The sequence below is a fragment of the Thunnus thynnus genome, chromosome 3 (assembly GCF_963924715.1).
Source record: "Thunnus thynnus chromosome 3, fThuThy2.1, whole genome shotgun sequence".
NCBI lineage: Eukaryota > Metazoa > Chordata > Actinopteri > Scombriformes > Scombridae > Thunnus > Thunnus thynnus.
In genome coordinates this window covers 28,482,830-28,500,513 of record NC_089519.1, presented here as the reverse complement: position 1 = coordinate 28,500,513, position 17,684 = coordinate 28,482,830, and the positions used below count along the sequence as shown (strand labels likewise).

At 40.2% G+C, this 17,684-nt stretch overlaps 1 protein-coding gene across 1 annotated transcript in view; it reads left to right on the top strand.

Annotated features, from left to right (window-relative positions):
• grin2ab (glutamate receptor, ionotropic, N-methyl D-aspartate 2A, b) overlaps positions 1-17,684 on the top strand; it is a 92,954-nt gene that overhangs the window by 18,406 nt on the left and 56,864 nt on the right. The window contains exons 3-4 of the mRNA XM_067585171.1: positions 1,221-1,445; positions 1,539-1,697. Of these exons, the coding sequence (XP_067441272.1) occupies positions 1,221-1,445; positions 1,539-1,697 (384 nt within the window). The remainder of the gene's footprint in view (positions 1-1,220; positions 1,446-1,538; positions 1,698-17,684) is intronic.

Below are 17,684 nucleotides of genomic sequence, written 5' to 3'. Positions count from 1 at the left end.
CAGAGAGAGCAAGCTGGGAAAGTACTGACTTGACTAACTGGCCTGATTAGACCGGGTGTGAGATGACATGGATCAGATACACACACTAACCCAGCCGGAAAGACAGATTGGCAGAATTAGAGAAAGATTTCAAAAAAATGAAATACATTATGAGAAAATGAAGAGATAAAGATGATTAATAGACAGTAACGCAAAGTTAGAAAATGAGGACAGGGGAGGATGAAGAGATGTAGAGACAGTAGGTTAATTTTCTGGATGTGACGGTTTCCTCCTGAGGTGTTTTTCAGCTCTGCTGGACTGTGGTGGTGTAAGAAATTGGCTAAGATGCAACGTAGCATTCACATCATGGTTTCATTAGTTCTCATTCAGCCCAGGGCATTTCACACTGCATTTCCTCTACTCATCTGCTTCTCTTAGATCTGCTCATATTACGGGAAAAGGTAACACAGACTGAGCTTAAACTGGGAACATGGAGCTTAGATTCCTCTGTATTAGACTGAAACTTGATTAAGATATAGAGTTTAAAGAAATGTTATTTTTCCTCTCAGTGAATGTTATTGATTGATGCAGACACTTATGTGCCTTTAGCGATTTAGAATGTTTCCCCTCATATCCCCATGAATGGAGTAAAATCTGATCGCATTTATTTCAGGGTTATTTTATCCATTAATAGCTGGCACTTTACTGTGAACATTGCCTACAGGCATAGATTGTGTTCAAATAAAGGCGGACAGTGGAAGAGAGATTTAGGGCATCTCTTGAAGCCAGATTAGCGGTTTAGCAAAAATAAAGTTAAGTTTAACTGTGGTCTTCTAATGGTCGCTTTGAAACTGAGACTGAATTAAGTAAATTTTGAACAGTGGAGGACAGAAAGTAAACTCCCAGCCCCAGTTTGTTCCTATCATTTCTCATTATTGCATTGGAATCACATATTTGAGCCACACTGTTTTTCTCAAAGGTAAATACAAGCCAATCTTTGAGAAAATGGTCAGTCTTTTAACCGCGCTAACGTATAACCAACTGACAGCATATGTTTCACCTGTACTTTCAAGTGGCAGAAACTGTCAAGGTAAAGAAATGTTGTTACAGCTTTAGAATATGAGCTTGGTAATATCAGTTCAGGATTGATTTGTTTTGGTTTTGTGACACAAACGGTCACAAGCTATTTTTTGTTTAACTCTCTTGATTAGACTACATTTTTGGTGTTTGTGTGTTTTTAGGGTATGATGGGTGTAGTGGGCTGGATGTTGCTCCTACTCTCCCAGATCATGGTGCCTGTGGCGTCCCAGAAGCCTCCAGGGCTCAGCGTGGGTGTGATCATGGGCCAGACGCGCCCTGTTTCTGATCAGGAGCTCCGCCCACCGCGGCGCCCTGACGATGCCCTCGACGTCTCTGTGGTAATACTGAGGATCAACCAGACAGACCCAAAGTCTGTGATCACACAGGTGAGAAAAAGTGACACATTCAACACTATCTGTTTGACTCATCGCACACAAACACCTTGTATGACACTTGAGCTTGTTTCATTGTGTCCCAAGGTGTGTGAGCTTCTGTCACGCACTCGTCTCCATGGCATTGTGTTTGCCGATGGCACCGATCAGGAGGCCATTGCCCAGATCCTTGACTTCCTCTCTGTTCAGACACAACTTCCAGTCCTGGGAGTCCACGGAGGCTCCTCTATGATTATGGCTGACAAGGTGAGTACCCTTGACACACACAAGCACGGACAGGAACACACACACACACATACACACACACACACGCGCACGCATGTACAGCACATACTCCTACGCCTTTGGATACACAATGTTTGTGTTTTGGAAGTGGGATTAGGGAGTTGTAATCCCTGCTTTGAGCTAGCTCTAAATGTTGAAGGAAAATGCTTTTCAACCTACACCTTTTTCAGATGTCCTGGCACGTTAGCAATTAGGCCAGAAACGTATTTCATTGAGAAACTTGGCATTTAGAGACTCACTCCACCTGAAATGCAGCTCACAATTCAACATAATCCACAAGGCTACAGCATGAAAAATAACAAGCCCCTTAAACTACCTAAAATATATATTTGTGTAAAGTGCCCATTTTAGAAATACAGTGTTTGTCCTCAGCTGGTGGGAAAATGAAAAAATGGTATACCACAGCCTTTGATAAATGCTATATTTTGCTTCCTGTGAGCTACTTTAAGCTCTGATGGTTGTTTGAGTTAAAAATGGTTCCCTTATGTCATATATAAACCATCCTCGGATGTTGCAGTCACCATGTTGTAGATTTAAAAATGACACAGAGGTTTCCGGAAGCTTGTTTTGGGCTGTCAGGGCTGTCAGATTATTATCTGTCAAATTATTTTTGTTTAAATTAAGCCTTTGGGCTGCAGTTTTATGTTAATTAGCCTTGTTTTGGCCACATTTTAATGTACAGTATTCATATGGTCAGTGGAAATCTGCATTGAAAATACAGCATTGTCTGGTACATCATTCGTGTTTTAAAAGATGTTCATGCATTGTTTAAATATGTAATAATGTACTTTCTGCTTGGTATAAAACTGGGCTATGCAAAGCCAAAAAAAAAAAGAAAAATTTTAAATCCTGGGCTGTATGTAGCTGTATCACGTCTAGTGCTCAGCGGGTTGCCAGAAAAAACTGATTCATTGCTTTAAAAAAAAAAAAAAAAAAAAAAAAAATCTTTAAGATTGGATTTTTGTTTTATTTTGGTGTGATGCTCAGTGCAAAGTTAGGGATGTACATCTCTTTCTTAGCTGAATTCTCTCTCTGGTACTGACTCTGTAGACCTTGCTGACTGACAGACAGACTGAAGAAGCTTTGATAAAAACACAACTGGTTCTTTAGCTTTTAAATCTCTCAGGGCACAGCAGCCAAAACAGAGGAACCAACAACTGCTGCAATACAGCAGCCTTTTGAAGTACTGCTTGACTGGGGATGCAGTGTGTGTGTGTGTGTGTATGTGTGAGAAAAGATGGGAAAAAAAAGACGAAGAAGGTAAAAGAGACAGTCAGAGTTGGCTGAAAGGTTAGGGGAGTGAAACTGCAACATGAAGGTCAATGGCTTAAAACCCACACTGACTATATAATGATAGGGAAATAAATGAATTGTGTTTTTCCTGCCTTCAATCGCTGCTGTTGATGTGCCATTAAACGAGGTACTTAACCCCCAACTGCTCTAATTGAACTGCTCAGTGGCCAAAAGTACAAGACTACGGTCATTCTTGACAGCTCCCAGGTGTGAGCGTGAGTGCGTGAAGCCTGTAACTAACCAGCCCCCCTGCAACTGTTCCTGCAGGCCAGTGCTGTAAATAAGAAAGTCTTGCTGCTTGGTTTAAATTAGCAGCCCACTGGCAGGCAGGTATAGAAGTGCAGTGAGTCAGCAAATGACTGTAGAAGAATTGTTCGGTTGATTGGTATCTTTTCTGTTCTGTAGCTTTGATGATGTGTGTGTGGTTGTTGTAGAGCTCAATCATCTGCAGCAACTACCCAAAGGACATCGTATTTACATATTTGTGACAAGAGTGTGAGGAGACCGAGATGGTTTTCTTCTCCAGCATCCTGGCTCTAGATTTGAATAATGTTTTCATTATCTGCTGATTATGTTTTGGATGAATTGATTAATTGTGTAGTCTAAATGTCAGAAAATGTTGAAAACTGCCCATCAATCATTATAAGTTATTACATGGGAATCAGTTGTAGGGAATACATTCACCTTCACAGTTTGAAATACTACAAAGGCTGCATTATATATCCTGTTATTGGGAGGCAAGCTGGGCTTTAACTCTCCTCAATCTATTGAATGTAATACAGGCTTTGGTATGTATGGGCACGCTTTGAAAATGCCCAAGAATGCAGAAATTTTGTAGGGAAATGAAGTGGTCACCTTGATATGATTTGGTGTTATCACCCTTCAATGTGTATTACTAGCTAAGGTGGACAATGCAAAAAAACCAACCATGATGCAAAGCTAATTGGAATATTGTTATACATAGCAGGAAAGATCTTTTAATTTTGGATTTTTAAAGACTGCACCGTCATACCCGCTGTGTTTGTGTGTTTGTTTTTGACTGGATACATATAGTGGATGGAAGGATTACTCAGAGTCTCAATAAGAGGATGAAAGAAACCCTTCAAAACCCAAAGACCTAAAATGTATAATGATATAAAACCAATTAATTCCTTTTTCCTGAAGAACGCAGTTTGCCGAAATGATCTTCATTAGTAGAAACGAGCGTGCAGCTTTCCAATATTTTTTATGTCTGCCTGTAAGCTACCACCTCACTAGAATAGGTGTGCATTTTCCCTCTTTTTTTTTTTCTTTATAAAACCGCTTAAGACAAATTGCACAAACACACTGTGATATCTGAGAAGCTGCAACCAGCAAATGTTTGGCATTCTTGCTTGATAAATTGAATTCAGTGCTTTTCTCAGCAGTATTAGCCCCTCTTAATGATTTCACTATATGATACACATATAATCTGTAACCATGTGAGTATTTAGGGTAGTAAAAACCCTAACAAATATATTATTTTATGAAAAATCCTGGCTTTATGTAAGACCTCTTGTCTGTGGACAGTAGCTTTGATACCTGCTGTCAGTAGTGTAGTGGTAATCTGGAGGATCAAAAGAAATCCCAGTGGGCTGGTAACAATTCAGCTTGATTACTGTGGGCTAACAAACAATATTGTGCTTTCTGCAGGCTGAGCTGGTAGAGCCTTGCGCTCTCTGTCTATACATACACACACATGCTGTCTGGTAATGTCGCAATCAAGGCTTTAGAAGAGGAGTAAAAACTGAGCCGCTCAAACCACGGTACCTTGGGTATCCTGGCTGAGTTCAGTAGTATTCTACACATCATGTTTTAGATGGAGAGCAAAACACAGAAGGAAGGAGATGGTGCCAGGAAAATACAGAAAGAAGAAGCATAAAAAAAAAAAACTTCAGCCGGCAAGTGCTCTAAAATAATAGATATACGTGAAGGTGGGCAGTGCAAGTGTGAAATACTGAGGTGTTAAAGCAGTGTTAAGCTGTCAAAATGCAAACTATAACTGTCATGATTATGTCACATTTCAAGTAGAGACTTTCCCCAGTTGTCATCTTATCAGTAGCTGGCTGCATAGCCATCATACTGCATCACAAATACAGGAGCAGGCATTCCAGGCATCTCTGAAAACTGTTGAAACTGGTGGTAAACAAGATTATGGAGGCCAGTAACATACTGCTATGACTCCTCATGTTTGTAAAAGCGCAGTTTTTATTTGTCATGATTTTGTTTACAGACCTCAGAGCTCACTTACAATTTGTGTGAGTTTTCTCCCACATACAAGAATCCTTTTTAGCTGCTTCTCAATCGGGGATGAAGGCATTGGTTTGGAGTAGTGTCAAACAAAGGGTTTTATTGCTTAGTTGTGTGTTTCCAATTATGGCAGGACAGCGTTTTTGTTGCTGTTGTCGAGATTTTTGCTTCGAGGTGCTTTTCTTAACTGCCCACTAATTTCCCCACTATATCAAAACCACCAATATCAGAAGTTTTGTAATTGCAACTAATTAATATACACCATAGAAGAAACAGCTTCACACCTGGTGGATCTGGGCTGAAATTAAGTCCCACTCAGCCCCTGCCTGCTGTAGACCGAACATCAACTAGACCCAAGACCCCCATATAAACAGCTTTCACAGATGTTTAGTGTTAACAATGTTGGATGAAAAAAAACCTTCTTTCAAGCTCGGTGTGGAAATGTCCCCAGACACACATACTCTCACACATATGCGCATCCACATATTATTATTAGTAATACATAAGTAATAAATTAATCAAAGAAAACAAATTTAAAGTTAAAGATACATAAGAGGTTTATTGTATGTGATTTAAAATGAAAGATTAATCTATTGGTCTGGGATGAACCCTGGAAATCTTCCTGACACCAATACTGTTTTAGCAATACAGTGTTTGTTTTTGCCTACACTGTACTTCTGCTTGTACTTCTGCCAGAATGGGCAATGTTCAAAATAAATTCCACCCCAGTTGGATAAGCCAGCCCAAACAAATCAAAGAATCATCCATTTTTTGTTTGCCAAGCCCATATTTTCAAAAATGAAAACAAATGGATCAATGTCACAACAGGTCCGCTGTCCGATATGTAAGGGTCTCTCTCTCCCTGTCTCCCTCCCTGTTTCCCTCCCCACTCTTTCCCAGTCTCTACTTCCTCATCATCCCCATATAATGCATGTCAGTGTGGAGCACTCAGGAATAATCTATAGGAATTTGGATGGTATGCTGTGAGAAGGGAGACACGTTGGGTGAACACGGAATTGATGCGGAGAAAGGGCATGTGTAAGCCCAGGAGAGGAACAGGATTAGTTTTGAATGTTGTACTTCCATTACAGAGGAGCCACTTTGGGAAATAAGAAATGTTGTTGGCTTTACCTCACCCCCATATGTGCTCACTCATACTCTGCCAGTCTTGTTCATCTCTTCTTTTGACTTCCTACCCGGTGTGTGGGGGATAGAGGGTGGGGGTTGGGGGTCACAGTGTGTAGCATAAGAACACGAACATGCTGAAATGGAAGGTTGTAAATTAAACATGCATGTTCTTTCTGCTTTGCTCTGCCACTGTGGTGGGATGCTACTCTTGGTGTCTGCGTATTTGTGCGCGCATATGTGTACGTGAGTGTATGTGTATGTGTGTGCGCTTGACTGTGTGGGTCCCAGCTTGGGATGTCCCATATCAGTAGGGGCCATTTGCCCAGGTTCTCTGCTGAGTCCCTTTAATATTTAACACCTGCTCCCCTCACCTGCTGTCACTCGCAGAAGATACACTGCTGTGTCATTCGCTCACTAAGTCCTTCCCCACTTTAACCTCTAATTTCTTCACCTGCTCTCTTGCTTTTACTTCCATGGGTCCTCCCTGTGTCATCCAGCTCAGTCTCTCTGTCTTCCTCTCCTGTGTCTGTTTCCTGTCTCTCCCCTACCATCTCCACTGCCACCGCATCCTTCTTTTCTGTCTTTTCATTTCGCCGTGTCTCTCGGTCTTCTCATGTCTCTCCGCTCTCGCATCCACGGTTTTTATTCTCGGGGTGTGAGAAGAACAGCCAGCTATGTTAGAAGGCTTTGGGAAATCTTGCTATCCTTGAACTCCTGTGTAGCAAGACTGGATGATGCATTTGTGTGTCTGCGTGAAAGAAAGAGAGGGAGGGGGAGAAAGTAGCTGGATTAATATAGTTACTATGGTGACTAAACCCGACTACAGCATTTAGTTCTGTTCTGCTCTGAGGCTCTCTGGCTGCATTTATACCACAGGTCTCGATGCCCAGTTACTTCCAGCTTGGCTGGGCACCACATAGAACATAACTGGCTGTCGATGTGAAGCTGGTGAGAGATCATGTCCTTCTCACTGCACTAGTGACTTAAAAACTATGTCCACAATAAGTCAGATAATTCTGAAAACATTGTTTACCTGTGAAAATGACTAACATGTCAAGATCATTTTAATGAAGATCTCTGTTCAAACTAAAATGTCTGAACAGTAAAAAAATGTTAAATGTCTTCTTCGTCCTATTTTGGCAAACTGTACTTCATGGCAAACATCTGGTGATTAGTGGGAAAGACACAGCCCAGTTCTAATGACTCTAAGCCTGTTGGACCAGTGTTCTGCCTCCCCCTGATCACCTTTACTGTGTTACAATACAGCCAAACTCACAATTGAGTTGCTTGTATTTAAATATTATTCTGTCTCTGTTGTCAGACAAGTAAATGAGCAAAAGATATTGATTTGATTGCAGGTCAGAAATGCTACTCTTAACCAGGCACTGTGTGCTGGGATGTCGATCAAATCAGTCATTTTAATGGCAACACCTATATTGAGTGATTGGTTATATTGACATTTAAGATGAGTGATCAGAGTAGGTTAAAGGAAACAGATAATTGACAGATCAAGCAGAAAATGTGTTTGTCAGATGTTTGAATGTGTCCCATATTACTGTTTCTAATATCAACAATGAAAGTTACATCATAAATACTGGCTATATGAAAAACAGAAAAAAAAACAAAAAACAAAAGGAACAAAAAGGATATTAAAATATCTGATTCCATGTGTTTTTTTCATTTGTTTTTGTTGATATGTTAATAATATATATGTTATGTAGGAGCAAATAATTAGGTCACTTTTACGAGTCGGTGTAAATGGAGCCTTGGTGAATGTGGCGAGAACCCCTGAAAATACACACAAACACACACGTTTTAATTTGCAGTTCCAGTCAAATTAGTGAAACAGAAAGAAAAAAAAAACTAAAGGAAAACATGTAACAGAAGATAATCAACACCTTACTTGCTTGTGTTTAGAAGATTTGTATTTGATTTGGCTATGACGCTACGCTGCTGTGTGGAGCTCACCGTTCCTGAAGGAAAAAGAGCTGCAGTCTCACTCCTCATCACGTTGTCTTGTCTGGGAGTTGTTTTCATCTTTGGAGGGCAATTGAAATATTTGCTGTAGTTTGGCTTGGAGACAATTGCTCCTCATCATCCCTTTTTAACTTTGAGTGCTTTTCATCTTTGGATGCTGATGTTCAGTCTACTTTTGGCATGGAGACGATCATTTTACTTTTTAGCGCACAGTTTTCTTTCTTTATCCTTGAGATTTTCTGTTGATGAGGTTGGAACTCTGTTGGTTTCCCTTTCATCTTTCTCATCAGCCTTGGTCGCTGTCACAGCACGTTGTGGTTTTCGGAGGCTCAATAGATGTTACAAGCTGTTGGATAAGCCTTCAACCAACAGACAGGTGATTGACAAGATTTGTTCAAGTTCAATCTGGGAGATTTTTGATTCTTGAAATACTTAAACACACTGAATTAAAATACATTATTTGTGTATCACCTTTACTTAGATTACCACTCTGCAAAGATAAACAATATCTAGTATTATACATATATTATTTGCTGATTCCATCATATTTCACTGCCAAAAAAATACTAATTCAAGTAGAAGGCAACTTAGGGACAGCATTAAGATGACAAAAACCCTTGTGAAAAAGAATACAATTATCTGCTCTTTTGGTTTGTGTTGTGGCTGGATGAAGAGCTTCTGTTAAGAGCACTTAAGACACATTCATTTGCTGTAATCTTCTTTGCTGCTATCACTGAAGTGGTTTCCATTTTTATAGTACTATAGCTATTACTGAAATGTTGTGATTGGAAAAAAAAAGTAGAGACGTGTCTGTGCAGACCTTGCCCAGGCAACAATGAGATACCCAGCTTTTTTTTTTTGAACATTTTTTTGTTCTGGGAAAATCGTAGACATAGATAGAATTTTTAAAACTGTTTTGCATTATATCTGAGTGCTGGTGAATGGATCATTGTCTTGGAGGATGTGATAACAGCAATGTTTTCATGCACTTAAAAAAATGCTGCAGGCAAAATTACACCACTCCTCCTACTCTGCATATACCCTTTAGCACATTATTGCTTTAAGGGAAAAAAATTTGCATCTTACAATGTGGACATCCAGTCTGAGGGGTCAACACAATCCAATAGAGTTGTTACCACTTTGGTGCTGTTCATACTGCCAGAAAAATCACAGTTTACCTGCACAAAGAGCCTGTCTTTCAGTCCCTAAGTGTAGCAGTATTTATGGTGGGTGAGATTATCAAGACGAGGCCAATTTGGAGAATGAGTGTATTGTGTATTTACCTATCTCTCAGATTAAGCTCCTATTCATGTCCACCTATAGACAGAATGCCATGCATTACGCTTGCATGGCAATTACGCAAACACAATTGGTAATGCATGCACTGCAGCCATGTGCAGCAACCAAACAATGGCCACTTTTTGTTTGCTGGGGAAGGGTCAGATGTGCATTAGCCATTTTTACAGTAGCAGTGGCATCCTTATTAAATTACCAATTATGTTTCTGGCCATATATAAACATTGTTAGGGTTCCAGAAACATGCACAGCATTACAGTATTGTGTAGTCAGCTGCTTTAAGGCCCAGTCACACAAGCCTTTAAAATAATTTTCATGGCGATATCATTTCATTCCAATGAATCTGCTGTGATCTTTGGATTAACTTTGACATGTGAATTTACACGATTGACCAATAGCAAGCTGTCGGGACAGAGCTGACCTTTGAATTTTGAACAGAGAACCAGAGAGTCTAAAATGGAGAAAGCCATTATAGCTTATTAGGTGTGCTGCACCATCCGCTTTTATTTAACCGTCCTCTGTTGGAGAGTAAACTGCTCCACAAACACGATGTTTGCAGATAGTTGCTGGTATAAATATGTGTTTTGAACAAACTATGTTAACTTATCACACAGTATTGACCAAGCTAACGAGCTTATTAGTTGTCAGTTAGCAAGCTAGCCAGTGCGGAGAGTTTATTTTTCTTATCAATAAGTCTAAATTGAATGAAATTATCTTGAATGTTGAGAATAAAATTTTAGCGGCCTATGCTGTACAGAGAAAATAGAAAGAAGCTCAGAGAGCTTGTGACTGACTAGCACTAGCATGTTACTAGCTTGCTAGTATGTTAGCTCTTAACCCTCTAACCACAGTAGTTTGCCAACTAGGCCCACAAGCAGTCACTAAGTCACCAAGCATCTAGAACCATATGTTTCTTGAAGATTTTTCTTGAGAATTTGCTGTCACTTTCTACTGTGACCAGGCCTTAATTGTTCTTGTTATTTTTTGTTTCTTCTAGTTAATCTTTGAAGAAAGTTTTATGTCACACATTGTTACAGACAACCGCTCTTCCTACGCAGTGGTGTTGGAATCACAATCTAACAAAAACAGCCTTTGGTGAAACTCTCAGCATCATAGTGAGCTTGTTTCTGTTGGCAGTAGTGGGCAACTGGAGCAAAAATATTGTCAGTCACAGCTGTTATCCAATCGCTCAGTCTTTATGGCCCTGGCTAGCGGTGCTGCTGCCCAGTCACAACAGCCTAAGCCTCTGCTTTATTCCTGCAGTAAGTGGTGACTGTGGCTCACACAAGTCAGAGCTTTGACACTGACAACCAGTGGCGTTCATGGGGGCAGGAATGGGTTGCCCTTTTTCCTCTTGGGTGCAAATTGCCCTTTTCAACTGGCAATCAAAACTTTTCAGGCCCTGCCCTAGCTCTTTCATAGGGCATGACCTTTTCCGGCACAGTTGAGTTAGAGTTTGGGCTTTTTTTGTCCATGTCCCTGAAAACTGCCACTGCAAGACACTGCTGACTACACGTTATTAAATGTGAAATAATCCATAGCGTCATCTGTGTGCCTATAGTGGAAAGTCATTTTGGTTGTCCGAAATGCCAACTCGAGTGCCCTTAGTTCATCAGAGCTAGAGGGAAGAAAACGAATGTTATCTCAAAAAGCTTCCCCCTGCAGTTCTTTCACCATCCACTGAAGTCCAAATATGTAACTGGATTTGAACTATTCCTACAAGCTACATCTGGCCACAGTGATAACAGGCAAAAGATGTGTCACCCTATTGATATAGGCAATAAAGTTGAAAATCATCAAAATGTTTAAGTTCTGACAGGGAAGGCAACCTGAAAAGGCCAAAAAGCCCAGTATTTTCCAAGAAAAGAGCAGTGCAATTAGAGAAAAGTCTGATAAAATTAACAGAAATTGCTTTTTTTCAATGTTTTTTTTTCTTGTGACTCCACACATTTATCAAGGTTAGCTAAATCAAGTCTGAAATTAAACACTTATAATAATAACAGTGGTGTGGTCAGAAGCCAAGTCAGACAGGTCGTTATAAAGAAATAAGGTATTAAGTAGGAATAACATGTCATTTTATCAAAACAGTTAACAAATTTAGAGTGTTTCATAGTGGTGTGATACAAGAAACCACATTACATTCAATTACAGAGTCTAGGCTGGTATTTAGACAGCATATTTCTGTTCTCATCAAAAAGAAACAGTGCACATATGATTTTTGTTCATGTCAAAAAGTATCACTGCATGTATCAAATACACAACTTACTCACTCATGTTTTCTATATGCATGAATGAATTCTCACAAGCAACAAACAGACAGAGCTTCTGCACAGGCTCATTCTCAAACCACGCTGAACTACTTATAAATGCAAAACATGGGAAAATCTACCTTATTCAAATTCTCGGCGGGCTTGTCAGTCCCAGTACAAGATCCAGTACATAATATAACTTCTATAAGTTATGGAAGTTACATGTTTCACTCACCAGTCGTTGTCCCTGCTCAGCGTGCTGTAATTTAATGTAGTCCATTTATGAATTCCACCATCATCCGTAGAACAAAATAATCTGAACAGGTTAACCAACCTTGTACATATCACAGTCCCTTTTTAAAACTTCATCCTCCTCTCCATCATGTTGGCAAACCTGCCAACCACTTTATCTTTGTCAATGTTTATGTCCCGCTCAACACACAGCCCAGCGAGGTTGGATAGTCTGACCGTTAGCCACTGTCAGGCTAGTAGTGCTAGCAGTAACGTGAGCTTGATTATGCAGTTTTCTTACACTCTTGTTTCTTGTGTTTTAATGCTTTCTCTCCATTTTATCTCCTAGCTAGATTAAAAGAACACATCACCTTGATCGTTAACTTGACAGCATGTGACAACATGACGCATTCACAGATACATAGGCTGCTCGCTTTTAAAACTCCTGGCAGCCAAATAGAGTGGCGGGGGCCCGATTTAGGTGGTACTCGGGGGGTGGAGTCACGACAGTTCAAACAGGCCACAGTGCCCCCGCTGGTGCTGTTTACTGCATAAAGCCGTATTCAGATCAAATCAGTTGGTGCGGCCCACCACCACAGGGTTGAGCAGACGTGTGTGGGGGTGTGGGCGTGTTTATTTGTGCTCTAGAACGTAACCGCTGTGAAACAACTAGAAAATAACGTTTTATTGATCTGATTCACCAGCTTTCTCAGTACCAGCGCTCCCTCTCTTCATTCATTCTCCTGCTCGCTTGACCACAGCTGCTCTCTCTCTCCGCCTCTCTTTCTCTTGTCTTTTTTAAAATGAGTCGTGAAGCCGGCTGCAAAGTCTAACTTTACTTACTTACTTAATTACTTTACTTTTACCGTTATCAAACGAAGAGAAATGTCCTCCCCTCATCCTAGTAACGTCTTTGTACTCCCCCATGGCAGAGTTTACAGCTGTGATCAGTCTGATCTCTGGCTGTGATTGGCCACTGCAGCCGAAATGCACTACTCCAATTCAGATAAATGGGAGGACTGGCATTTTCGCCGCACTGCCTGATTTGGTCTACATACAAATACAGCCTAAGACGAGAACCCCTTGGCTGTGGTTTTGGCTCATCTCTGCTCTGCAGAAGAGACAGATGTGGTCTGAATCTGACTTTTTTTTTTTTTGCCGCAATCAAGATACACAAACAAATATTTTATTCAAAATATTCAACTTAACAACAAAAATGCATGTTCAGTCAGGCAGATTGGGCGCAAGTGGGCCTGTTTGTAACTGGAGAGAACCATTGACCCAGGACAGCCACCCCCCTCTACCCCCCTGTCTGCTCTGCAACAGACTGTCACTATAAAACTTAAATACTTTGTGACAGGTTATGCTAAGTGTTGTAACTACTCCATTATTGCATTTTTAAGAGCTGACGAGAGTTTTCGTTATTATTCCACACTACCAATTAATTCATCCATGGGTGATTGAGCATTTGCCCCTAAACTGTGGAATAGTTTTCCTCTCACAATTAGATCTTCTCCATCCATTTTAAACCTCTCTTAAGACTCATCTCTTTCCTTTACCTTTCTGATTGCATGAAGATGTCATACTCTGTTTTTATCATTTATTGGTTCTCTGTGGAATACACCTTTTGTTTTATAAAATTATGGATGCTCACAGTTTTATTAAGTCGTTTATTGTCATTTGCTTGTTTATTATTGTGTCACATTTGTTGGTTTAAATTTGCTCTGTAGTATAAGTAAATTGACTTGTCTTATTTCAGCTGCAGTCTGGTGAGCTATGTGTCACTAATCAATTATTCTGGTGTCAACGGAGCTCTAAATCAGAGACAGACCAATCTCAAAAAGAACAGCAGAGAAGGTTAATACTGAATTCTGCTGCGGGATTATCAATGACAAGGTGTGCACCCATGGAAGAAACGAGAGGATTATTGATTTACTTGAAATATCCTGACAGTCAGGAGTGAAAGTGAAATTGTCTGGTACTGACTTATTTTCAGATTTTTACAAGATGGAAGAGAGAGATCAGATTCATGATGAGATCCCAATCAAATTCAACTAAAACAAACTTCAGTTCACATATCAAGCCAGTTGATATCACATAAATCCATGTCTAACTTAATTTGAGACTCTATTTGGGTATGTTTTGTCTAAACATAGTGATTGCAAGGTAAAGCAACACATCTCCGACTTAAATTTCTTTGGAAAACATTCTTAACAGTGTAACAGCACTTGTGTAACTGTCTGTTCATGTGTCTCTGCATTCTGTTTATCTGTCTGTAAGCAGCGAGTCTCAGTGATTGTTGTTTGCTTGTTGGAAACGGCTGCTGGAGATGTCAATCTCTCGTCAGCAGAGCCGCTGCAGCTGTTTAGCATACATCACAGGCTGTGTTGGTGGGTCCTGTTGTCTGTCTGCGCTGTGCTGTGTGTGCCAACAGGTCCCTCTGTCAGACACACAACGAGAGAATTACCTTAGCTGGACCTGCTGTTTGTGCACCTGTGTTGGTGTGTGTACATGTTTATGAAAAAGTGCTTCTGTGGATGAGTGTTCACGAATCACTCAGATCTGTCAGCAGTCATTCCCACTCAGCTTCAAACACACCACATTACAGCAATGGTCCGACTCAAACCTGCCATCTGTATGATTATATGCCTTTATTTTTTTCTCTTGCTTACTTTATTTTTCCTTCACTAATGTCATCTCTCACATGCTCTCCCTCGTACACTCTACGCTTACCAGCTTTTTCCCCCTGCATCACTCTCTTATATCCTTTTATTTTTCAGTCATCCTCCATGTCTTTTAGTTGCTCCTTTTCTTCACGTCACCTCCTGCCAACCTTATCCCCTTTCCTTTTCTCTTGTCATCCTCCCTGCTCTCCTCCTTCTCTCACGCCCCAGTTGGGGAGTACAATGAGATGGCAATGGCAGGGTTGTGGTGTGTGTGTGTGTGTGTGTGTGTGTGTGTGTGTGTGCGTGTGTTTGTCTGTGTGATGTCACACTACAGAAGCTCTATAGTAGCTCTCTCTTTTTTAATCCCTGTGCTCACAGACCATACTGCTATTTTAAGATTCTATAAACCTTTTCAAAGAAGCTTCAAGGGGAAAGCTTGTCCATGTACTGTGTACTGAGTGTTTGGGAAGAAAGAAGGAGTGAATGAAGGAGCGTATAGGTATGTTTGTGTGTGTGTGTGTGTGTGTTTATTTTTCTGTCAGACCAGTTGATCACACAACTATTAGCAGTTTTATGGTTCATGTCAGAATTCATGAAAACATTAATTTAAAACCTATTTTGATATAGCAGATATGTATAGCTTGAAAACAAAAGTCCCCTCTGACTGCACTGTTTTGAATTTAAATTTAGTTTGGGATTTGTTCAGTATTATTATTTTCAGGGGCTATTCCCAACCCTCACCTGCACATTTTCGTGTCTGCTGGGTTACAGAAATGTTAGAATATCAAGGAAAGAAGTCAAGTTCAATATTTAAAAGCACAGCTGATGTCATGTTAATAAAACAGGCAGGATCTCCAGACAATAAACAGACAATAAACCTGGCAGTAAACCTGGCTCAAAGTATATTGCATGCTCATTATTGCCACGGCAATATAATATCTCCAGTCCTGAACTGTCTGATCTCTTGTCTTTCATCATATGTAAATCTCTTACTGGCACAGAGGAGCTATTCTCCCTACTCGGTGGCACTTGGTCTTCCATTTTCGAGTTGATTGCCCCTTTTAATCTTATAAATCATGAACAGAGAAGCCAGTGTGGACTCAGTGCCTGCACCTGGACTCCTAGGAGGGAAGAAGGTGTGAAAAAGAAAACATTTTCACTTATTTTATGGCCTGCTGAAACAGATCAGGAGACAGTCAAGGTCATGACAGAAATATGCTTTTCTAACCTCACCTCTTATAAGGGTAAAAAAAAAAAAAATCAACACGGATCTCAACAAGAGCTGAAGAACAAAATAGTTTGTTGGATGATCTGCCGCCTCTGGGGTTTACGGTGCCGTCAGGTTTACTCAGTTAAAACTGCTTTGATAAGGTTAGAGATTATGAGAAATAAATGAATAGATTTTTTCAGCCACTTAGGAAGTGGAACAAGCTGTAAACACAACATTGACATGTTAATATGGTGAACGTGTTAGCAAACATTAAACATCATAATATTGGATTATTATTGCTGATTAACATTTTACTGTTGTAGCTGGAACTAGTTTAAACCACTTCACACACTGTTACATATGTCAAATTTAATCATATTTTATATGCTGGTAATGTATTATGCTTTTTATATTACATTACATTCATTTACCAGATGCCACAAGGTAAATATACCCTGTATATACCCTCCCCCCCTATATACACACATTGGGAGGAAGTTGGAGGTCAGTGTCTTGCTCAAAGGACAACCTGCTATATCACCTGAGATGCAGCTACCTGTAAACTATTGATGTGTTAAGTAACTTGTAACTCCAGCTGTCAGATATATGTAGAAAAGTATAATATTTACCTCTGAAATGTAGTGGAGTAGCGCTATAAAGTTACAGAAAATGGAAATACTTAAGTAAAGTACAAGTGCCTTAAAGTTGTACAGTATTTGCACTTGGTTGTATTCCACCGTGCTGCATAAACATACAGTACGTAGGTTGTTTTAAGCTGTGTAAACAAATGACCAGTGCTGTTGTTCTCTGGAGTGGACAGTCTCATGAGTCTTGTTCCACACTAATAAATGTGTCGTGCTCTCCTTCCTCATACTGGCACCGGTGTGTGCCCTACACCTGTCCCCAGCCTTTTTGTTTCACCAGAAAACTGGTGCTGTCCTGAACTGTTTTGAGCCCTGTCTTTCTTAATAGAGACCGTTTCCTACAAGACTGTTCCTCTATGGCCTGCCTTTTGATATTATCCCCGAGGGTTTTCTTGATATTGTCAGCCCAAGTGTCATCTCCACTCTGTAAATTGCTTCATGGCCACCGGGGCTGTTCTGTCCTGTTCAATACATGCAATGGGTCTGATTCTTGTAAAAATTATACAGTTTTCTGCAGTTTTTGAGAACCATGTCTAAATTGCTGTTTTCATACGCAGTGCTGTCTGTCTAAATTGTTCTTTTTGTGTAGTAACAACATATATGGAAATCTGTCTGGTCATTCTTTTGAAAAGTTTCTCTAACAGCTGTTTCTAACTGTGCTGTTCTTTTCCTCATAGACTTCAATGCTGCCTTCAATATGATAAATCATGACTGTCTTGAGCATGGGGCCAGTGTAAACTGCCCTGCCCTGGCTTTGCTCATGTCATAACTAAGGAGCAGAACCATTGAGGCAATTTTTCATCTGCCTTATCCAGCATCTCAGGACCCAATTTTGAATAAATTTCTTTTCTCCATTTGTGTGCTCCACCACTGAGTAATATTATGGAAATTTACATTTTCTTTCACTGTTATGTAGACACTCAGCCTTATGTCCTGCTGAAACCCATTGATCAGTGCAATTTAAAAACTGTCTTTATGAAAATATG